The following is a 25,952-nucleotide window of genomic DNA, read 5'->3' on the forward strand; positions in this document are numbered from 1 at the left end:
TGAAAGAGGTCAACATATAGTGCCTATATATGTATAATATAAAAGCAATCAGACTTGCGGTTTTCAACAAGAAGTCGAAAATATCACTTTTTACCAAAATCAACAAAAATATTCACCAAAATTAGAGAATTGAAGATATCATTACAAAATGAACAAATCTGAGAGAGGTCCACATGTAGTACCTATATATGTAATATCAAAGCAATTGGACTTGCGGTTTTTAACAAGGAGTTGAAAATATCACTTTCTACCCAAAATGACAAATATTCACCAAAATTAGAGAATTGAAGATATCATCATGAAATGAACAAATCTAAGAGAGGTCTACCCAAGGTACGTATACACCAAATATCAAAGCAACAGGCTTGTAGTTTTCAAGAAGAAGTCGAAAAAGTAAAACATTGACACGAACCACGACGACGAACAATCACTCGTATGATAAGCTCTGCTCGACAAAGTCGACAGCTGAGCTAAAAAATAAAGTCCAATAAAGTATCAGTGTCAAAGCTTCATTATTTAAAATAAAATAGAATATTGCTGTTAATCAATGAAATACAACCGCAATAGCAATAGCAAAGCAATGCAATGCAATGCAATCTAGCTGGTAGGTTTTAAATAGATAACCACCAAGTTTGTAGTTTTTCAGAGGTTGGAGATGATAATATAAAAGTAGACAACCGACTGAAAGATTGCACTGGTAGCCATGGCAATAGTGCCTAGAATGATTTTCTCTGTACGAGATATAGTATGCATGCTATTCAGAAATTTTAATGGCTACTAATCATATAAAGTGAACAGTGCTCACAAGTACATTTGTACTACAAAACAAGTTTATCCTGCCGACACTGGTTCTCAATTAATCCAAGATGCTTTTATTTTCAAAACGTGATTCTTGTTGACAGAGATGATTCGGCTAAAATCAGAAAAGAGGTCGTACTTGCTAAAACGTTGCTATTTTGGTATTTTACAGCAACATTCTCAATACTTGCATAGGTGTATGACTACTACAATGGCGGAGATGGAAAGGTGTGATATTGCTTTTTGCAAACATGCTTTAACACTTCACAATGGCGCCTATAGCCACTCAAACTCGTCAGCTGCGAGTCACACATATTAACAACAAGTCTAAGGATTTAAAAAGAGCTGTCTGCCATCGGAGGATGTAAGAAACGGTAAGAACAAAATAGATGGGATTTTTCGCAACAGGAAGTTTATGCCTGAGTAGATGCTAAAAGCACATCAGTGTCTTCCATAGCGTAATGATGTGTTGCTATGGAGATGAGAAGTTATCTACCTAGTCTTTCGGTTATTTCTGAGATGTTATGAAAACAATTCAGGGAGGGAAATAATTATATATGGTGGGGGAACAGGAAAAATCTTTTCTTGATATGAACGATGCCTAGTCATAAAACTATGCATATGTAAAAATATTAGCCGCACCACTATAAATAATATACAAGCAGAAAAATGGGAACAAAAAAAAAAATCACTATTTCTAAATCAATGTGCTTTTTTTCATTTATTATTAATTTACTGAGTGCTTCTGTGAAAGAGAATTGCCAAGTGTAAAATGAGAATTGAGCAAAAAGATGATGATTGAAGGTGAATAGAATAGAGTTTTATACAGACATGCCTACAATAATTAGATTCATTAGTGATCACCAGGATTCATGTTACAACCACAGGAGAAGCTGTAAAGGGGGATACTTGGCAGTTTTAATAAGACTATCCATGACGGCAGCTAATTATAAATGAGAGGCTTTAAGGAAGTATATGGAAAGCGGGAAGAGGGGAGAAACAGGGAGTTGGATATTACCCTAATGGAAATAGGAGTCAATATGAATACCGTAAGAATAATAATACAAATACTTATAGATTTCAAAACAAGATTGTGTGCTTTGACAAATCTCCTTGTACTGTTAACTACTTTATTTTAGCTGAAATTAATTTCCGCTGAATAGACTTTTAGGGAGTTTTGTATGGATTTTATTTTCACTGATTTTTAACGAGTTGAATGTAAAATAAAAAAAAATAAAAATATTAAAATATATTGGCTGGATTTTATTTTCACTGAATCATTCCTTCAGCGAAGTATTCTACAGGATTTCAATTAAAATAGACATCAAATGCCACTCTGTCGAATTAGTATCGGACTGCACACATGTAATATTGATTGTGTACGCTAATGTAAACGCCACTATTGCTATTCTTTGTCCATTTGTCACACACAGTGATAAAGAATGCCAATTAATTACACCATATAAAATCATTGATTACACTTTGTATACAGGTATAACACTGAATTGAATTCAAGTGACAATGGCTATTATAAATAGATATTAATGTAATAGTATGTGAAATTAAACATAGCGCAACAACAACAGCAACCTTGCCCTTTCCATTAGTAATTCTTGAACATTAGCAGCGAGAGCAGATGGCCAGACAGCTGCATTGCAATGGGTCATTGGGCATTCAGAGACATCCGTCTATTACCCAAAAACATCTGGTTATTTTGAAGTATTTTATCACTTTACATCATATCCACCAACCCTAGAAGCCATTACCTATTGTTCATATTTACTGTTTGAATTAAAGAAAAAATTGTTGAAAGTTTTCTATTACCGTACTTATCCGGGTAAGAGCCCATGCCCGGGCAAACGCCCACCCCCCACTTTTGACACAATAAAGAAGTTGAGGTAATATATTGGGCACACGCCCGGGGGTCTTTTTCTACACAAAAAATAACAAAAAACTATTTTCTATTCGTTGACTGTGGCTGTATTAACAGTTGACTTTCTTGCAGTCTGTCGTGATGCTTTAAATTCTTTAAATATAATTGTTAATTGCGTAAAACAAGGGGTGAATGCGAGATAGCTGTGACAGCAAAATAAGTATTTCGCTTTCTGCCTTCAGGGCAACGCGTTCACTGCTGATTTACATTTATTTTTCAAGATTTTTTTTTTCAGAATCATAACAGTCAGCATGTCTATAAAAATATATATTAAAGCAGAATAGGTAGTTCTCTTTTTGAAATATGTCGTGGTCCTAAAAAGGGCTGGGCGTTTCGTTTTGTGCTTCCTCAGAAACGATTCAAGCAAATCGTATAAGGAGAGCCGCGAAGCAAGTGTCGCACCTAGTCGACCGTAGAATCATCAACAATTAAACCAATGTTGCAATATTGTAGCAGCCCATACTGAGAGAGTGGTTGAAATCACGTTATTTTGGCTTTAAAAAATATTTGGTAGCAGCTTGCGAATCCATAGCTGGGGCCAGCAATTTTGCAATGTCACGCCAAAGATTGCCAACTTTTTTACCATCTTTCATCACCGCTATTGCATTTCTGTAATGAAAACTATTCTTCTGATAAAAAAAAACTTCCTATTTCAAGCCCACCGTGATATCCATGTAGTGAGATATTCCAACCGCCGGAATTTGCTGAATGATAACTTTCACCGTGAATGATAACTTTCACCGTGAATGATAACTTTCACCGTGATTGATAAGCGTCGAGTCTGATAAGAAAGCAATGTCACGATTTGACCTTTATGATGAAATACTAGTAGTGATGTCATTCTTAGCCAATCAGTAAAGCAGATGCATAAAGGCCAAAGATGATTGCCAGACTGTAAACAAAAGATCGTGTGCCATCGCAGCAGAGCGACCCCGTCTCTCTTTATTGTGATTAGACATGAATGAAAAGTGCCAAGCTGACAGACTGCGAAATCCGTGGATTAAAAGTGCCAAATCCAAATTGTGTGGGACGATATCGAACTTCAGGAAGAAGTTGTAGGGATTTTGTTTGACTGCTACAGTGATGCCGACTTGGACTTCGAGGGTTTTGAGTTTGACTAGGATGACAATGAACGTACATGTACAAATAAATATCTGAGAAGTTTTTTCAAACAGCTATGAATTTTTATAATTTTTACTGTGTAAATTTTGTAAATTATTATTGATCTTGTATGACAGTTGATTCGTAATTTGTCGAGACTGGTAATCATTTTACACAGTTTAACCCCTGACATTTTAATTCATTTTGAGTTCACGCGTATTGGGCGTGTTTGTCGGCGGGGAAATACTAATTCAAATGATTCCTCACTGTCGATTTTTATTATTTCTGGTTTATTTGTCACATTATAAGCAATACATTATTTTTGTTTTACTTCTAATGTTGCATATTGTTCATATATTTCTGTTGCATGTTTTCATTTGCCGTTCTATTCCCTGCCGCAGTTTGATCTGCGTGTTGCCATTCGAGAATTTTCGTTTTTTTTGCCAGGGATATACTGGCAAGCGCCCACCCCTATTTTTTGGCAATTTTCCATGTTCAGGACCCTGGGCGCTTACCCGGATAAATACAGTAGTTGAACCCCTCAGTTTATTGGCCTAGCTTGAAAACCAAGTTTCACACTTTCATTGTTTGAAATTACTTCCACTGTAAATTCTACAAACATTTTATAACTAAAATATAATAAACTACTAATAAAAATTAAAACTCTGCCACCTCCAAAGCGAATTGTTTGTTTATGATTTGATTGATAAAATCCTGAGACCTGCATACGGGTGCTATACAGGCATGGCAAAAGTAATACATTTTTTAACAAGACTCTAAATTCATTGAAAAACATGCCACATCTGATAAAAATGATATACATGTATTTACAGAGTACACTTTGACATGTCAGCATGCCATCAACCAAGCAAATCATTACAGTGCACATATCAATCCAATAAATATTAAAGTTTCCGCTTCTAAACTACGCCTAATGAAGGCCAGTATGTCTATTACCATCTACACGCAGACTTTCCATTTTAATCTAAAAACATATAAGAAAGTAGATTCACTCTGACCAACAATAGTTACGGGTACATCAATATTAGGCATTCATACACAAGCTATCAAATGCGAAATAGTCAGAAATATGTCCCAGCTGCTGAATAAAATGGAATAACCCTCAAAAATTCAATCATGCCTAGTATTTGGTGAATTCTATTAACTCCTGTGTATATTCTCCTGTGTTCATCAGGTCTAATACCAATAATAAGCACCCCTGTGGATTGTTTCCAGAGGGAAGATAATAAACACGTATTTTTTTTCTTCTCAACGAGAACAGACACAGGTCAGATGCTTTAGCTCCATGGTATTAACACAGAGGATTAATCAAGTAATCTTCACACGCGCTGCTGAATGTCTCGCCTGAATAAACTCAAGTCTAATTCAATTTACAGCCAATACATGTAGAAAATCAAATAGTGGATCAGCTATTTAAGAATGCATGATTAATTAATACCCAGACTGATAGATTTAGTTGAACTAGCGATAATATACAGACAACTAGATTACGTCTAGAAATTTACATCTGTCCACAAACAAAAATCTATATATTTTATATTTAAATAATAAATGCTCTTACGAAAAAATTTACACCAACCAAGTACATTTGTAGTCTACGGTACTTCACCTGTAATTTCTGATAAATTTCCACTCAATACAAAGTACAGGAAAATCAGCAATTAATGTACACAATTTGTAATGGTTTATCACGAAAGTCTGTAGGTAAGTATTTGAATCATGTGTATGTGTTTTAACACACAGTCCAACATATTCATCAAGATACAGAATACTCTCAATCATAGCACTTCTTTTAAAATTTGAAAAAAAAAAAAAATTGTAAATATATTTTTTTTGCTCAAAGTATGTTACAATTTTTATTTATTATAAACCGACTTCGTTCAACCCTGTGGAAAACTGGTCTCAATGAGCGAAAAAGATTAATCAAGTTAAAGAGGCACTGTTCATTTCAATGAATGAACCAGTGCTATGTTTATTGCAAAAACATTATTTTTATTGTACCATAAAATCCTACCATCAAGTATTCATCAAGATACAATATCAAATAAAATCAATGAAACATGATAAAAAATGCTCAGTTATCCAAACTACCTCTTTAAATATAATTCATTATACTCATTTATTATGGAAAATAATTTTAACCGAAAAAAAAAATTTGAGCATGTAATAACATAGAAGTTAAAAAGAGAGACTTACTTCCTGATAATAGATAAAGTCCATTTGGATCAATAGCTAAGCTTGTTACAGCGTCTAAATGAGCAACCATGCTATGAATCATTTTACCTGGGAACACAAAAATACAAACATTTTATTTTAAATGGATTGTCAGCAGCTCAAAAAGTGTTGAGCTAATCTGCATATGGACAAAATTCAGGTTATAGGTTAGGTTATATTAAATGTACTGGTTTTATGAGAGAAAAGTGGACTAGCAAAGCATAATCTATATTGAATTAAATAAATAAATAAATAAAAGAATTGCTATAACATTGCTTGTGTTGGAGTAGTATAGCGCCCTCAATCAACAACTAAATATTACCTCATTATTTAGCACTGAGGGCTCCCTCACACAATCATGAAATCGATTAACGTAAAATGACCTGTAGAGGGAGCTCTAACAATGAAGTCAACATTCAAAGGGTAAGAAAAGAAATCGTGCATTTGGAAACAGACTACTATAAAACAGTTTAGGAGGTACACAACATTTTATCCAATTTAGCCTAATGCCTGAATATTTTAATCTAAGTAAATCACCAACTATGTCATTGTAAAACAAGTCATTGTTAGATAACCTGATGTGTGATGCGTGTGTGATGCGTGTGTGATGCGTGTGTGATGCATGTGTGATGCATGTGTGATGTATGTGTGTAGATTGAACTTGATTTATCCAGGCATGAATGAGTTATGGCTCTGTGGATTTGTTTAAACAAGACGACTGCTATTCACCCTTTTTGGATTTGATGGTGACAAAAAAACATGTGCATTTGTCCGATATGTCTGATGTACAGTACAGTTATCGCAGAAGCTTTGGCATCAATTCAGTGTCAGCATCGCATCATTATGGCATTGTTATGGCTTCAGCGTTGCATCAGTGTCACAACATTATAAAGTTGAGGAGGTTATCACTTCGCATCATTGTATCAAGTATCGTAGTTAGCTGTATATGTATTCACACAGACGTTTTTACATGCAAGCTGTATTCATCTAAACTCTGTTAAAGCTAAATCATGCATGACCCCGTCCAATTATCAAGATTGACTGACGTTCAGCTACAAATTTGTTCCCTGAATCAAGCAGGTAGACATTAGAAAGTGTTGGTTTAAAAAAATGTGATCGTCAAGTTTTTAAAATGTAATAGCATCGTACTATGTTTTTTATATATTTGAAACTACACTGAGGGAAATCTGGTAAACAAACGAAGGTGAATTACTTTGACTTGGTTTAGTACTAAGTAACAGAGTTACGTAAATCCATATCTACTATTGGCTGACGGTGCCATCAAAAGTTGGCGTCATGACAACAAGCTTTTCATTTTTCTTTTATTGCATCTAGCTCTTATAGTTTATCACATAATGAGACCCATTTTACACATCGGTGCAGGGGTGATTCAACATGACATTGGTAATTTTACGGTGGACCAGGGATCGACTGATGCACATGAATAGAATCAAAGAAAGCTTAGAAAGAACTCCCGTGTGCTGAGAGTTTTGGGGACACATTAAAAATTAATTCAAAATAACTTGTACTTGAGATATTGATGGAATAGCTGAAAACTAATTATGCAAATAAGGTAACTAATATGAACAGATTTAAGTGTAAAACTAAAGGTCTGCACAATGTACCAAGTTTCATTGAAATGTGATTAGAACCAAAAAAATATTAATTATTATGCTAATTAGAGAATTAATATGAACAGATTTTATCCCAAAATTAATCAGACTGTCTATTGTCCTAGAGCATTTATGTACCAAGTTTTATTCAAATGCGATGATCAATACTTGAGATATCAGTATTAATTAATTATGTTAATTACGTGATTAAGAAGCATAAATATTTACCAAGAACTAATATGGTGCATAGTCTGAGGTTCATTGAAATGTGATGAGTGGTTTTTAGACATCAGTGCAACAGCCATAGAACAGCAAAAAATTAACTATGTAAATTAGGTAATTAATAGGCACAATTATTTATCCCAAAATTAATCAGGTCTCTGCATAGTCCTTGAAAAAATGTCGCAAGTCTCATTGAAATGTGATGATTAGTACTTGAGATATCAGGTGAAAAGCTGAAAATTAACTAATTATGCTAATAAGGTGATTAATATGCACAAATATTTTACCCAAAAACTAATTAGGTCTCTGCACAGTCCTCAAGTAACTATGTACCAAGTTTCATTGAAAAGTGATCATTACTACTCGAAATATCAAAAGCGAAAATTAATTAATTATGCAAATTAGGTAATTAATATGTACTGATATTACCTTAAAAACTATCAGGTCTGTGCAGTGTCATATGACACCTATGTACCAAGTTTTATTGAAATGTTATGATTAGTACTTGAGATATCAGTGGAAAAGCCGAAAATTGATTAATCATTATGTAAATTAGATAATTAATAATATTAACAGATTTTTACCCAAAACTAATCAAATCTGCGCATTAGTTCAGAGCATCCATGTGCCAAGTTTCATTGAAATCCAATGAGTGGTTCTTCAAAAATCAGTGGAACAGTCATAGAACAGCTTAAAATCAGTTAATTATCATGCAAATCAGGTAATTAATATTCATAGATTTTTACCCAAAACTAATCAAATCTGCGCACTAGTTCAGAGCATCCATGTGCCAAATTTCATCAAAATCCAATTAATGGTTCTTCAGATATTAGTGGAACAGTCTTGAAACAGCTAAAAATCAGCTAATTATCATGCAAATTAGGTAATTAATATTCATAAATATTTACCAAAACCTAATCAACTATGCGCATTATCCCAGAGTATCTATTTACCAAGTTTCACCAAAATTTGATTAGTGGTTCTTGAGATAACGGTGGAACAAAAAAAGTGACATACATACAGACATACAGACAGGGTAACTGCAAAGACTTCCTTTTGTGCTTCGCACACGGGAGTCAAAAATTACTCACATATCATCTAAATAATATGTTAATATGTATTTGTAAATTGTCGCAGAGGTTTCGACACCGAGTGTACTATTAATGATGTGAAATTGACAAAAAGATACACATGCACGTACCCAGGAAAATTTCATTAAACGATCGGGTCTGGGGCGATTAAGATCCACTCGAGAAAATAATTCAATCTGACAAATCTTAACACACATTTTGAACAACACTCATGTAAACACACTGAAGCGATGTGTTTTCTGTTTTGTTGTGCAAACAAATACTGGTCGTGATTGCACAGAGTTTAGTAAGGTGCGACTTATATCTAACTGATCATGCTGAGCTTGATCTTCAGCTAGCTCTTTTGAAGATCGATTACATAACAATCTTCTGTACATGTTTTTTTCTTTATTGCATTTCTAAAGACGTCATACTGATGCCGCAATACTTTGAAGCTGATGCCAAGAGACTGCGAAGCTAAGGCCACGATGATGCCACAATGATGTGATGCATAGGCGACAATGATGCTATAAACGCCAAAGCTTACGTGATAAATGTACTGTACATGCATGTGTGAAATTTAAACTAGATCAGTCCAAGCATGTAAAATATTTATTATTTGGCTATTTTGAAAAAAATAAAATAATGTGCATCAAGGTCCCATTATGTTCAACGTATGTAACCAAATATTGAACATAATCCGTGCATGCACACCTAAGATTCCGTTCCGGAATGGTGAAATTGGGTGATCAAAAAGGCTGCCATTCAGCCATCTTGAATTGGATCATGAAACTAACGGATGTGCATGTCTGATATAATGTCTGACATATCTGTGAAGTTTGAACTTAATCAGTTCAAGCATGTGCAAGATTGGAATCCAAATGGGGACTTAATCAAGTTTTCGCTGAGTTATAGGTGTAAAGATGACATGTGATTGTTAGGACTTAGTACTCACCTGAATTATTATCAAAGAACCTTATATGCCTGTCTTCATATGCAGCAATGGTAATTGGCAAGGTAGGGTGACTTACTACTCTATTAATTTGTGAAGAACCTTCATTTTCTGAAATATTACAATATATACACACAAAATTAATCAAGTAACTATAGAAAACGTCACACAAGATACTAATTTGATGTCAGCAATATGAATATACAAATGGTGACTTGCTCATCAATTTTTGGTATTTGTACGATGTCCTGTTTGAATACATTTATCTTCTTATGGGGGCGGAGCCTCAAATTACATTCAACTAGGTAAACAGTGCAACAATTATCTGTAAATAGTTTTTTGCTATCAAGTGTTTTGATTTGATTTCTGTGAGAACTTAAAGTGCTATAGTTGTTGCACCTTGTTACACTATATCATGTTTAATATGGGTACCATAGCGATGTATACAACATGCGTAAATTACATTGTTTACATGACATTTGAAGGCATGCTCATTGCATTGCGTGACGAACACTGCCTTTCTAAAGATCTGAAATGTTTAGTTCACAGCAATAAAATTACGTGATTTCCCCTGATGAAAAACATTCTAACACCAAAATACCACTAGGTTCCTAATCAAATTTATTTATTATCCTTGGGGGCGGAGCTACGTCACAGACGTTCCACGTTGCTAAGACGCGCACCACTGTACCACGTATTTTTATGGGCGCTGCGCACGCAGCTGAGAAACGTGGAACGTCGAGCCAGTGAAAATTCAAGAGAACAAAAACTCAACTTTGAAGTAATCCTGAACAATCAAATTTATATGCGTTACACACGCAGGGGTGATCTTGTTACACTGTTCAGGGGTGATCTTGTTACACTGTTCAGGGGGGTCTCAACAACCATCCCAAAGTAATGTTTTCTGAGAGTTCTCGGCCTTTGTTTTTTTCACCGTGATGGTTGCTATGCGGTGAAAATGCCCGAATGTCCACCCCCGAGAACAAAGAGAGAGGTGTGTTACCTGCTGTCTGCATGCTTTCCAGTCTCAGTACAGGCGTGGCAGTTTCCAGATCATACAGTACGGCAGTAGCAGAAGAATAACCTGTCACCATTTGACTAGGATCACAGCGTACAAAGTCAACTGACGTAGGCGTACCATCATCTTAAACAAATATAACAAATAGATGAAATAAATGCTATAATATACTCTAAGATTGTTTTCATGACATAAATCTCAAATAGATTCAGTAGTTTGATTAATTGTACACACACTATGCTCATTGAGGTTGTCCCACAATTCCAAAGTGGAGGAAATATGACATATATATACAATGTATATAGCTTTGCCAACACAGTCAACAACTCGTAGCTAAACAATAGTCATTTAAATATAAAACAGTAGGGTCCATCAAGAAAAAATGTTCACATAAGCAAATGCACATAACTGAATTTCAAACACTGGACACTAGAGGGCGCACTTACCCCTTTCCCCTGTATATGTATTTAGAAGTGGGGTTTTACTTTGAGGACTCCATAGCCTTACAGTATTATCAGCAGAACAGGACAATAAATGGTGTCTTGTAGCATCATAAGCTAGGTCCCATATAGCATCCGTGTGTGCTATAAGTGTGTCTGTTAAGACACCTGGTTCTAATAAAACAAACATAAAATAAATAATTTACATCTATATCAGACATTTAGTAGTAATTCAGTAGCATCATTATTGCACATCAGCCACAGTTATGACATTTAGTCTGTTCATATGATACACGTTCAAAGAATAATAAAAAAAATATATATAATTTCAGACTGCCTACAGAGAGTTTATTTTGAAAATATACTGCCGAGACAGTGTAATATTCCATCAGTGATCAAAAACTATCACCACACTAATACACCATGAATAATAAGCACATGATTTATAAACACGTGGTCTCTCTATGGTAATCGGGGTTTGACATGTGATCCTTATTCGTAGAGCTGGTTAATTAATACTTGTGACATCACCTGTCATATTTGGCCCCTGATAAATACAATCTCTGACTTCACTATATCAATAAGCTCTAAGAACATGATTCTATTTTACTTACCATATGAATCGAATGGATCGATATTCGACCCTGGTATATTCCAACATCTAATAGTAGCGTCAGTGCCACCACTATAACACTGATCACCATTACCACCCATAGCTATTGATAACACTGCACCTCTACAAGTTAAAAAGAAAAACAGCATATCAGTGCTCAGTTAGCGATACACAAGTATGAAACAACCTAATTCTAGTAAGAATAATATACATTATCTTTAATTTCTAAAAAGTATGCATACAACATTTACTTATAATTTGAAGGTAAGTGTGTAAAAGAGAGAACACTTCCTGTATGATGAAAACTAGACAATTTGTGACAGTGTCAGAGCGAACAATTCCTCTGAAATAAACACTAGATCATGCAAAAATTGTTTTCCAAAAAGAGTTTGCATACGATAAAATACATTAAACAACAAAGATGATGATGATCATCATCATCATCTTGTCTTCAACAGTTTTCCCACAGACCCTAATAACTTTCACACCGTAAATTCAGATGGCATGTAAATAATATTGGAATGAAATACTGTAGAATACTTTATTTTCGCTTGGAATTTATTTTCGCTATTTTCGCTGAAGGGATGATTCCGTGAAAATAAAATCCAGTGAATATACTTTTTTTCCTATATTTCACATTAAACTGATCAAAAATCAGTAAAAATAAATTCCATACAAAACAATCAAAAAGCCTTTTCAGCGAAAATTAATTCCAGCGAAAATAAAGTATTTCACAGTATTTTTGTTTCTTAATTATGAAAGTGTTACGGAAATCAATGATATTTCCCCTAATCTAGCACATGGTGAACAAAAATAATTGGTTAATTTTTCGAGATGGTGACATGGTAACAATGTAAAACAAACAAATTTTTATCTTTCTGAGGAGGCCCCTTGGCTTATGACTCGAGAAATACAGTACTAGTAAATTGGCGAAAGTATTTGTTTCCTAGTACACCACATGCATCAATTTAATACTGAGGTACGTACAAATGAGCTCTAAATGTGTAAATTGGCTCTACGTCAAGAGAGGCACTCTTTTTTGCAGGAACTGTTTTCTGTAAATTCCATAACTTAAGCGTGTGATCTTCAGAGGCTGTTATGAGTACCGGCTCGACAGGATGAAACGTGAGTGCCCTCACACCGTCAAAGTGACTCCGTAGCGTGTACTTTGGATTCCACGTTTTCCTGAAAGCTTCTTTGTTGGCTGTGGTAATCTAGAAATAAACGACAATATTGAAAGTCAGTGGGATTAATAAGGTTCATGTTAAATTACTATTAATTATTTGTTAGTAAAATTAAATCCTTATTTCCAATTGGGTAGGAGTTGGTAAATTTTCATTATTCAAATTTCATACTGAACAACTGATGTAATAAAGCTATATTTTCCGATTATATCATCACATTTTGATACGAAGATACTGGCATTTCGTTTACAAAAAGCGACATCGATATAGAAAGTGATTCAATTATAACACAAAATCTTGAGTACCGTATAAATGCACGATTTGCATACAAACCACAGTATTGAAATAACCATATTTAAAAATGCAAACATTTACAGCAAGTCTCAGAAGTATTGGGACAGCCAATTTGCAAACTTGCAAGCGAATTGGCTAACTGCTTTGGTTTTGACTGAACGGTTGGCTTTCCAATCTCGCTGGTGCCGTCCTGTGGTCACGCCCACTCTGTGTGAATCTATATAACAGTAGGGGTCGTCATACTTTAGTTGGATGGCGATTTCGCTTTCAAATATGCCAGGGAAAGTGTTCTTTTTTCTTTGTGTAATGAGGTGTTCGTATACAAGGAATTGTCTACGCAAAAAAACGATGAATGAGTTGAATTTTATGAGCGGTTGGTTTAATGTTACCCCAACAAATCATTTGGATGTGAAAATTTATTTTCTCCCTGATTTGTAGGTAACTATTTCTCAACTTGTCTCTTTATTTAGTTTCAATCAGTGTTCAAGATGGCCCCATATAGTAAATATCGGTGGATTAATTGCATTTATTATATTATCACTTGTACACCAGCTGACTGTGGCCTTTCTCAGACTGACCAGGGAAACTACTTTCCCATTACATATATCACGCTTCGCAAAGCAAATCATTCAGAGGAATCCAGACATGTACCAGGCTACGAAAAAGCATTCTATGTTCCCTAATGAAATATAGACTCGCTGAGAGTGGACGCGACCATGAGTCAATGCCAGCGAGATTCGAAGGGCCAACTGTTTAGTCAAAACCCAAACAGTTAGCCAATTCGCTAGTGAGTTTGCAAATTGGCTGCCCCAATACTTCTGAGACTTGCTGTAAACTATTATTTGAATGCTTTCACTATAAAATGTGTTTTGAAAAACAACAAATTACAGCATACGACAAATAAACTAACAGATGTTACATGTGTAGACTGTTCCCAGCATGCAATGCAGTTCACTATAACTAAATAGCAAAGCAGTTTGGGAATGCAACAGAACTGTGCAAACAAACAGTAAATAACAGTAACAATACACAAAATGACAAGCAAAGAATGCTAATATGACATAATATTCATAATACAAATAAATGCTGTATCAGCTGTGATGTAATAAATGGGCCTACATTAGAACATTTAAAATGAAAAAAGAATGATGAGTTTGGGAACAAACGTGTTTAGTTCATATCAAGACACGTTTCTAACAGAGCAAATACAGAAAACACAATTACAACTTAATAATGTTCATGTAAGATAATAATGAGATTTGTAAATACTATATATCATACCACCTAACATTATTTTAGAGTGAATTTCATTTTAATTTAGTTTTAACAATTATAATGCAAAACGTACTCTGAGGTGTACATGTTAGGCTGCTTTTGTATCATGTTTATAAGTCTGATGTAGAGAATACATACACATAACATGAAGAAACTTTCTTTTGGTTGAAATTAAATGTAGATGAACTGTGATGCAGTAGTACATCAAACTAAAACAGTAACAATATTTATAGACCAGTAATTTACAACAAACATACTACGACAAAACAAAACAGAAACTTGGTATTTGAAAACAATTTCAATAAAGGGTATGAACTGTAGTTTTTTGTGATTTTTTTAACTTGTGTAATACTGTCTTTGTCTTACCAACACATGGGATGTACAATGTTATGATGTTCGTGATACACAAATGCAAACAGTGCCTTGACAGCTGGAAAATTATTTTTTGTCGATCAACAATTCATTTTCCAGCTATTTGCATAATATTATCATAAATATCACACATCACTATGACAATACTCATTTGGTACCAGAATGAGGAATTTTGGCTCAGTATTGGATTAAATGGTTGAAAGATTGGTGAAAAATACATCACATGCCACTTTAGCGCTTAAATAATAGAGAAACTAACGAGACGTTGTCCTGAACTGAATATGTGGTGTTCACATGTGTAGAAAATTGCAGAGTTACCGTAGTTTTAACTTACTGCTGGAAAATTTGTGAATAGATTTTAACCCTGTTTTGACCCGGGCCATTTTAGCTCAACTGATCTTGGTCTTGGTCTCAATCCCAAGTTTTGTGTTCAACCCTGAGGTGCGACACATGTGAACAAAGTCACTGGGATGAAACATTGCCCAGTAACATTGATCCGGAAATAGATGAATAAAGGCATGAAAAGGTGTGAGCACCTAGTTATTAACCATGAACCACTGTGGTGTGTGATCAGACAGCAGGTTCAGCCCACTGAATATTCATCACCCCTCCATTTCTCTACACATGTGAACAAGGTTCTTTTTAAAAAAAATATTCAAGAAATCAAAGAAAAGAACCTGCATTCAATATGATTATTAAAATCCAGGCTCTAATGAACAATATCTTTGAAATTTAATAAACATTAACACATTCCATGCCCAACTGATTTCTGGTAGGTTCGTAGAAGCTTTCTGGAGGCAATTTCAAGGAGAAACACAATTCTTTTGATTCTGATTAAAGGAAAACTAAAACATCAAAATACAATGAAATAGAATGAAAAATAAAAGTAAGACAAAAAAACACTTTGACAGGTGAAGCTTTGATTAGTGCATCAGCCAACAGTCCAGTGCGTGTGCATTTCTCACTACATTTATATTTCTGACATTGGGATATTTACTGCTACTCACTTCACATCTTAGCGGCTCAGCCTCATCAGTTACCGTTAGTCCAGCCAGTTCTCCCAATCCTACTTGCAGAGCTGTCTCAAGAGCTAAGTCTGTATCAAATATAACAATGGCAATGGATTGTCAAATTTTTGTAACAAAACATATGTTTATTTGAGTGTAGACTTACATCATAGCTAAGGACGTCTGCCTCATTAGAGACCGACAGACCAGCGAGGTCTCCCAGGCCATACGTAGTCTCTATAGCAGAATCATCGGAACCAATAATACCGACCACCGGTCGTCTGGACCCTGCGTCAAAAGGCATTATCCCACCGTCTAGTGGTAAATTAATACAAGTACTAAGACTATCATAACATGCAATAAAATAACAAAATCTTGATTATAACATAAAAATGTTAATTTTAAAAAAAAGTATGAGAACAAATGATACTGCACATTCCTATTACAGTAAAGACTAAATTTCAGAATCACAAGTGAAGGATTTGAGTTAGTTCACCATGGTTATACTGTACTGAGATCCCATGGTGTACTATACATGGATGTCGGTGTCATCTAAGGACGCACGAAGTTGAATTTCATTTCCACTTTAAAATCACACTACCTGAACAGGTTCGTCTTTAGTTGTATTTGTTTCTAGCAAAAAGCTTACATGTAGCTTAGAGCAGAATGATAGATCACAAGGTAAAGAAATGATATCAGCGCATTTTATATAAAAAAAATTATCTAAAAAGCAAACATAAGAGACTATTTTCTGCGTGTATGAATTTCATTGCGTCTATATAACAAACAGCAGCAAGAGTTTATTCAAGACATCGGTGCAAACATGAAATTATATAGTTTTGTTACAGAAGTGTTTAACAAGGAGAAATGATGATGATGATGATGATGGTGGTGGTGGTGAGGGACGGTAAGTAGTTACCTCCTTCTTCAGGGAGATCTATATCTGAACGTCTCCCACTCCGAAGAGGTGAGCCAGAACTATCAAGAGGCATATCCTCTTCACCTTGTAGATTTGCTAACATAGATTGTAAAGTACTCCTTTTTGGACCTAGTGATAACATATATAAAGATTCAGTCATGCAACTGTCTCATTCATTCACTGCTCAATCGGTCAGTTTAACGATGTTACCATTCACCACAGATGCTGCAAGCTGGCCCAAAACTTTATATCCAGACATGTGAGCTTTCAGTCTGATTACCAGAATACACATGTACAGAAGAATAACAGTCTCTCATTGATCATGATGAGCAAACGGAGCTATCCATTCAGATTTAAGACAAGTCGGCTAGGGTTGAAGTTTAACATTTATAAACAGCACATTAATAATTATTAAAGTATAAATTAGAATTATCATCAACATTGTTACATAATTAAACAATTTAAAATTATCTCAAACTTTATTAGACACTGAGAGTAGGAGAACATTTCCAGACAATACTTACGCGACACAGCTTTTTTGCCTTTCCTTGCTTTCTTGTAATCTTCTTTAAGTTTATTAATAACACTTTGATCTACGCTACCCCATCCTTCACCAGTTGGTGACAAATCACCTTTCTTATCTGTAAAAGACAAGTGAACACAACATGAATCCTATTGCATAGAAATAGTGGGCGAGCACAGACTACTACAGACAATACACTGCACTTGCAAAGTGATCAGAATTCAGAAAGTTTCAGCTTTTGATTGAAGTTGTGAACTCACCTATTGCCCATTCTGTGTGCGCGTGTGCTTCTCCTGCACCTTCTCCTGCTTCCTGTACAAGGAAATCAAATTCTGCTAAAGCTTCTTCTGTTTCTGCATCAGCAGCTAGAACATCCTCCATACCTGCCATGCTTTCATTACCAACTGTTGGCTAGACAAACAAATTAACATACTCTTAGCATTTATATGAGAAGAGGGCAAATTTCAGAACACTATCATAATTATCAATTTTTTCTGGGTTTAAGGGCTAATCCCAATGCCTGAAAAATAGACATGTAACTTGTTTCAAAATGTTTCACTCACAATTAGCATAATTCTCAGTACCTTCATTACAGACTATTACAACTTACAAACTTCCAGGTCAACACAGTTGCAGTTTTAAAGAAAACTCTCATAAAGCAACACACAAAACAGAGCAAATACATTCTGCACTTTTGTATTTGAAGTACTGATAGTTAAAGAGCAAGAGCAAGAGCCATTATGGGTCCCATGCAACTTTAATATGTACACATGAAATACCAACATGCACTGCAAAGTAGTGCTATTAGCATTGTGATCAGTCACTGTGATCTTACACAGACTGCCTTCCTTGTGTTATAATTAAAAATTCAATGACACACATGTGTGAAGTGTGATTATAAAATACGTGAAACAAGTCATACTCTGAATATTTTCCATCGTTTGTGTTAGCATTTATGTTAATCAGGACGCATAGAATTCACCGTGTTCATTCTGGGATTGCACCCTCGAGCACGGCAGACGTTACACATGTTTGGGACATTTAATCTGATGCTATCTGCTGTTATGGAATTGTTACGATGTAGCATTGCAAGAAGAAATAAATACATGCATCAATATTTACCTTTTTCTTTTTAATAATTGTACCCATTTTATTGGCTTCCTCTCTTTCTTCAGATTCATCATCTGCTGACCCCCCACTATCTTCTTCCCCATCATCTTCCAAATTCTCTGACGACAGAAAATCAAACGTTGATAAAACTGATGTTTCATTGTCTAATATACCTTCAGCTATCTCCCGAGCTATCCTTTTTTTGTCCACTCCCCTGCAAAGAAAGAGTGGGTGTCAACATCAACAAAAGAAAGAATCACTTTTTACACGGTTTACACTGATGTAATAGAAATGTCATTGAATTCTCATGAACACTGCTTGTGGAAGCATTAATATAATGACAATTCTGGGCTGTTATTTATCACTAAATTACGACTACAAGGAGAAGAAGATAATTTTATCATGAGCAAACCGCAATGTATGACAGTACAAGATCATATTGACCTCTGCTACTGCCACTGTATTAACCCCATCTATTATTGTGTGTCCTGCATGCCAAGTTATCAAAGCAATCACTAAATATAGTAAAATAAATAAAATCGCCATGTAATGAAAATTTATTCAATGATTTTAAAATTCATACAGCTGAACTTAATATCAAAAACACATTGGGAAAAGCAGCAATTTTCTATTGTAAAATAAACGTGGACCCCTCCAAAAAAAAATTATTCAACCTTGAGAAGTGTTTATTTCACCCTTATTAGACTCTTGAGAAAAACATCACACCAAATAGAAAAATGTCCATTGTTTAAAAACACTAAAGTGTTGAGAACAACATTTTTAATACAATGTAGATAGACAGCAAGCCTCCATGTGACATAGAAACAGTATTGATCATCTCTAATGGCAGTTATGCATATAAACAATCACACAAAGGTCAATACGGTATTCGTCACCCTGATATGTCAATTCATAGCAAAGGTATGAATAGATCATTGTATACGAGTAATTTATCTTTACTTTTAAAAAGAAAAAAATGTTAACTTAGTTTCTACCTTTTTGTTGTTTGTTGATCCCCTTGCCTGGAAGGCTTCCCACCGTCTCCATTAACGATAGGTTCTACATTTTGATTTTCAACATCCAGATTAGATGTATTTGATTCGTTACTTAAACCTAACAAAGATCTCACTCTGGACGACCTTACGTCTAGTATCGTGTCTGTATAACCAATTTCTTGTAAATATCTACGATAGAGAAAATTATTCAATGAAACCAGTGAATGCAGACAGACATAATCAAAACTACTCATAGGAATATAGTCACGTAATGACAAGGACTTCAGCTGCAATGTACAAGGAAGCTTAAAATAGAACAGAATTGAGACAGTCTACTGATGTGTTTTGAATGCGGTAAATTGAAGTATAACCAACAGGGAATAAACTCTGTAAAGTTCTGTAACTAGCATTTTATTAGCACAATGAAAATTAAACGAAATTCAACGTACAGATTACAGAGAGACATAAAAACCCTTCCTAGACATACAGAAACCTATTTTTTTATTCTAAATTTTCATCCAGTGTTTTTCAGTAAGTATCTTTCAACAGTTAAAACAGAAAGCCCAACTAAAAAAAATTTTTTTTTTTTAAGGGAAAGTTGTATTAAATGCAGTTAATATTAAAGTGGAAGTCTACTTTTGTGAGAGTTGGTCATAAATCGCATGACAATGTTCATTAGTTTATTGTTTATAAAAACAAGAAGCCATTGTCTCATAGCATACTTTTGTGTGCTACAGTGACATATTTTGAGAAACTTGAGTTAATACTTTTCAACAATCACTATTTTAAGATCAGTTGCATAAAGCTCAATGTTAAATAATTGATAACCCAAAGAAGCCTATCTGTCAGAATATATATATTTTTCCCAGCCTATGTCAATTTGAGATGTGGCATATCATCTCTGCCATCGAAAACTATGGTGAAAGCAATATAATATTGCCAAAATGGCCACTATGCATTAAAATACAACCATCATTCTCTAGAAAATTAAGCTGGAGATATATCTTTATATTTATATTGTACAAGTTATTGGAAAATAAACAAATTCTGGGTATTTGAAATCATGTATAGGCATCTACCTTAAGTAAAAACTTATCAAAAAATAGAATCATAGCATTGAACTTAAAAGATCTCACACACACACAATCCCCCAAATATTCAATAATTACAGATGTCGCATGGGCTTTGGCTTCTTTTCGCTACAGCATTGATTCAGCTTCGTATAAACAAGAAGCAGCTTTGCTACAGTTTTGTATCGCCTTCACTTCACATCTCTTTGTATCAGCTACACTGGCGACTTCAGTGATAAAATGCATGAAAGGCAAAGAACATAATTTTTTCGGTGTGGAGAACTAGGGGTAATATAGCCATGCATGGCATTGTAACCCAGCAGTCACATCCAATCAGCTGACTTTTAACTGATAATGTAACACAACACGTATTTGAGGCAAACCAACAGTTCGACCTCTGTTTTAAAAACAAAGTATACTTGCACTTTCGAAACAGTCAGACACATCATGACAAATTAGTTTTTTTTTCAAGTGAAATTTATTCGATCGAGTTGTTGCAAAATAAAAGAAACTTATCTCGATTATATTTTGCAAGGGCTCATGTCCACTATTTTCACACATACAAGTTCATATTTGTTTACGCCTTTTACAAATGTATACTCATACATGTAGATGTGTGATCAAGCTCAAAAAATAACCAAAGGCTGCAATCGTGATGCTGTTACGTTTCACCGGACAGAAGTTGTCTTGTTAACGTCTTCTGTTCAATATTTCAGATCACTATGCCCCACATAATACAGCAATGATATTTAACAGAAAAAACAATTTTTCGAAATCGCATAACAAGGAGTCATAGTTCAAGTTGCGTCCTCAAACTACCCCATGTGTAGCATTATATCTAACAGCACTCGGAATCAACTTTATCTAGTTTACCAGAAATACAGACAGAATAAAACGCTTCAAACTTCATCATTAAAACATCATTTCGATCACAAAACTTTCAGCGTTTGATGTAAGCGTTGCTGTAAACGAAGCTGACATGATGCTGTAGCAATCTAGTTTACCAGAAATACAGACAGAATAAAACGCTTCAAACTTCATCATTAAAACACCAATACGATCACAAAACTTTCAGCGTTTTGCTGTAAACAAAGCTGACATGATGCTGTAGCAATGCTGAACAAAGCTGAAATGAAGCTGATGCCACATTGTATTGAAGCAGGAAGCCAAAGCTGAAGACAAAGCCTATGCGATAGCCATACTGTATCTATTAATAAAATCATTATCATTATAATAGTAATATTAATACTCACTGCCTAAGTAACTGCCTTCCTTGCCTGAAGTTCATTTGACTATTTTGTGGAAGAATGAGATCTTCCTCACCCTCTTCTACAGAGAAATTAAATAAAAAATATTTATTTGAGAAAGATGTATGTGATATGTAAAAATAAATGACAAATTTCTGAATTATGTAATAACTGAACGACACTAACCTCCATCGAAAAGGGGTTTATTCTCTGGATTTAATTCTGTTCCAAATTTGAGTTTGTGATATTTTGACCTAAAAACAAGAAAAGCACATTATAAGCAGCAGATAAACCAAGGACGAGCAGAAATGCATTATATATTGTTTGTCACTATTAACAAGACCTAACTAAAAATAGAACAGATACATTCATAGAAAACGATACAGCACGTGACACAGATTTAATAGTTGTGATTACCGTAAGAGCCCATTACCTGAATTATTCTAAATAAGTCTCATTATTTAAGTTTTTGTTTACTTTGTCTTCATGAATAATTATTCACATGGTGCAATGCTTTAGTAATGTCACCTACCTTTCTTGTTTTAGTGCATATTCTAACATTTTTATTCTTCGAACTAAGTCTTGTTTGAGATTTTCTTGACCTTTCCTCTCCCCCTGCAGGAAAGCTATACGTGCCTAAAAAAAAAAAAAATTTTTATTTGATTTTGAAGAGACAAATTATTGACAGATAAAGAATCAGCTATACCTCACTGTAATGGAATTACAAGTAATCATTTCACAAAATTAAAAATTATAATTCTCTAATCTATTATTCACAATTTTTTAATTAATAAGATGGATGGATGCAGATCTCAATGAAGTTTCAAAATTAAGGGCAATTTTCTGTCATATACAGATATGCAAGTATACTTGTATGCTAAAATAAAACGAGGTCACAGTCAGTCAAGAGACATATGTGTATATATACATAGTATAGAACGTACGATCATCAAATATATTTTGTTAAAAAATAAAAAAAGTTTCTGTAGGTAAAAAATAAAAAAATATAAATCAAACATATTGTTGTTATAGGGAGTTTAGATATGTTTGAATAATGCACTAGATTTAAATTCATTTCCTACATGTGTTCAGTATTCGTACAGCATAGCAGAAAACTACTCATGTGTACTGAGACACCAAACAGCCTTGAGATTATGTCATTCAACTAGCAGGCTAAAACTACTGTTAATTCATTCATCTTTTGAATTCAAAAGTGACAAATTAATTTCTATATTCAAAAATTATTACCGGTAATTATTATTCAATAGGCATGCACTCATATGTATATATGTTTTAAGACGTTAGTTAACATTAATATTTTACACCTACATTTAATGAATATTAACATCTTGTGTATCATGTCAATCTAGAATGACCAATAACATGTTGTGAATTCAATCATTTTAATAAAACAATAAATCCCTTGTATAAATATACAAACTAACCATACTAAGGGCTGCTTATTATACATGGCAGGATATGCGTTTAGTTGAAAACAAGATATGTCCGATACATAAATAAACTGATACACAAGATTACAAATGAGAATAGCTGAAATAAAACCAAGATAAGACGTTATGCGTAGGAATTTAACAGGGTTGTTTTCTCCAGCAAAATGTATTAAATACAACACTACTGTTTAGCGTAATAGAAAAATATTTGGCTGGATGGCGGACTGTTCTTGATTTTACATATTTTAATCAGTAGACTGATAGTCTAAACTCCCGGCTATTAAACCTTCATCAAGAAGATCAATAAAAAAGACATGTACACACTATTTGTCTGTGGCCAATTTACATGTTTAGGAAATCTGACAAAAAGACATCAGAGTATGAAGGGGAGAGAAAAAGTACCTCTGTGTTATGCATCTATGTGAAACATGCACTGTGCACAGAGAAGAGAAAGAAGAATTGAGCTATACAGATGCCCCTCCCCCTTCCCCAGCCCAACACTTGAATTTTGTGAGTGATAAAATCCAATAAAGAACAAAGATAGTATTTCATTCATTCATCAAGCATGACAACACAGCTGCACTCTTAACGCTTAACTCTTAACGCTTAAATTAGAGCTTCAGACATACTTGGAGTATGACTAACTCTTGTAAGATACCAATTAAACAGCATATTAAAATAAAAGAAGTGATAACGCAAATCTATTTAATTTATAATAATTACGACCATACATTGGTTGTAAGAAGTTAAGTAAAGCTGCTGAGTTGTCTTCGTTAATCACACTAATACCAAATTACGCCCACAGACAAGGATGGAATGTACAAACACTGGTAAGTGAGGTATCAAATATTTGAACCAGGCCTCACGGATGCTTGTAAAACTAAGTAATTATTTCACCCATTTGTGCGATTACCTATGAATGTTGCAGGACTACTGCTGTAGTAAGATCAATCTGACCTGTGACACTGGCACATGTCAGTGATAACGACTATACATCTCGCATATCCCAAATATAAATAGATGTCAGGTCAAAATAACAAGGCAATCTAAATAGTACCAGGAGATGAAAAGGCACTATAAATAAATAACATAATCTGGAGCGCAGGAATTTAACCATGACTTAGAAGTATCATTTCTGGGAATGTCAATTTAATACGATTTACGATTCAATTTTAGGAAACTTAGGAGTCCAAATGAAAAAAAATATTCACACAGAGGTATCTATCTAACCTCTGAAGGTTAAGGCCAATATACGGTATTCCTATAAATGGTGAGCGTCCATGTATGCATACAGAAAGGACTAGGTAAATGGAAAACAGAAATATGAAACTAATAACAGATACCAATTAAAAGAAATGATAATGACAAAAGCGTTCTTCATCTCTGTTATAACACTAAACATGAAAGTACAGTACATTTTATTTTGTCAATGTCTATCTACTTGGAAAGCCTGAATACAAAACACAACACAAAGCGATTTTCTGTTAATCAACTTCAAGGTCAATTCACCAGCTTCACATTCATGTTATATTCTCAACCATCATACAAGGCTCATTCAGGTGTATGTAAGGACCTGCTCGGACTGATAATTATAACATCAAATGGGCCCAATTTAATATGTTGTAACAATGGAAAACTCAACGCTAAACTGAACACCAGAGCATGAGGTATTTAGAAATCCACTAGTTTGTTGAAATAATGATCAAATCCTGCAACTGCAAATTTTCCATGAAAAACAATTCACTCGAAATTGTGGTGAAACAGCAGAACTTTCCGTAATATACACACCCACCTTGATTAAATGTTCATTAACAATTACATCCTAGAAATACTAACATTGAGTTCAAAGTGTTTTTTTACTTATGTCCTCAATAACTGAAACTAATACGTTTTATTATTTAAATTATATTCACCAAATGTATGAGTCCAAATAAAGAAAGCTGCAAAACAACGGTGTTCATGTTAAATTATGATAGATGGGATGGTTTATCATTTATACGTGCAACAAATAACAGGTACAAGTTGAATCAGATGTTAAAAAATAATTAAAAATCTCAAGAAAGCTAAAAAAATTCCCATTGATAAAAATATGATTGAGAGCATGGATAGCAGGACTGAAATTGGAACTATTTAGAACAGAAGATGATTTGTCATTTCTCAGGTGTAGATAACAAACAGATGAGACAAGGTAGCCAAAATGAATATCTAGCAATTTATTACAAATAAGATTTATAGTTGACATTACTTCAAATAACATTTGCTAGACATCAGTGGTCTAAAACATGTACTGCACAGTTAACATAAACAGATAACTGTTGAACTGTCCCCCCCCCCCACCATTGCCAGTTGCAATCCCCACGTCCACATGATTGAACAAGCTTTGATTTACTACTCACTCACTAGCGCCAAAAAATAATTTAACAACATGAATTCAATTAGTTAAATGTCTGGATCATGACAGGCTAATTCAAGCAGAACTGTACACAGAGGATTACCCGTGTTGCAGTTTT

General features: G+C 34.3%; 1 protein-coding gene across 2 annotated transcripts in view; it reads right to left on the reverse strand.

The window, feature by feature from the left end:
* LOC100371288 (striatin-3-like) overlaps window positions 1–25,952 on the reverse strand; it is a 34,353-nt gene that overhangs the window by 3,936 nt on the left and 4,465 nt on the right. The window contains exons 2-16 of one of the 2 annotated variants that reach the window (XM_085493608.1): window positions 22,524–22,627; window positions 22,178–22,245; window positions 21,998–22,073; window positions 19,675–19,863; window positions 18,692–18,893; window positions 17,830–17,980; window positions 17,571–17,687; window positions 17,047–17,175; window positions 16,128–16,216; window positions 12,983–13,209; window positions 11,997–12,118; window positions 11,389–11,556; window positions 10,928–11,068; window positions 9,928–10,035; window positions 6,050–6,136 (exon numbers count right to left, since the gene is read on the reverse strand). In XM_085493608.1, the coding sequence (XP_085349734.1) occupies window positions 6,050–6,136; window positions 9,928–10,035; window positions 10,928–11,068; window positions 11,389–11,556; window positions 11,997–12,118; window positions 12,983–13,209; window positions 16,128–16,216; window positions 17,047–17,175; window positions 17,571–17,687; window positions 17,830–17,980; window positions 18,692–18,893; window positions 19,675–19,863; window positions 21,998–22,073; window positions 22,178–22,245; window positions 22,524–22,627 (1,978 nt within the window). Of the gene's footprint in view, window positions 1–6,049; window positions 6,137–9,927; window positions 10,036–10,927; window positions 11,069–11,388; window positions 11,557–11,996; window positions 12,119–12,982; window positions 13,210–16,127; window positions 16,217–16,293; window positions 16,443–17,046; window positions 17,176–17,570; window positions 17,688–17,829; window positions 17,981–18,691; window positions 18,894–19,674; window positions 19,864–21,997; window positions 22,074–22,177; window positions 22,246–22,523; window positions 22,628–25,952 lie in introns of both variants that reach the window. The other variant, XM_085493604.1, reaches the window with a different exon arrangement.

The sequence above is a fragment of the Saccoglossus kowalevskii genome, chromosome 2, assembly GCF_978046115.1.
Source record: "Saccoglossus kowalevskii chromosome 2, keSacKowa6.1, whole genome shotgun sequence".
Lineage (NCBI taxonomy): Eukaryota > Metazoa > Hemichordata > Enteropneusta > Harrimaniidae > Saccoglossus > Saccoglossus kowalevskii.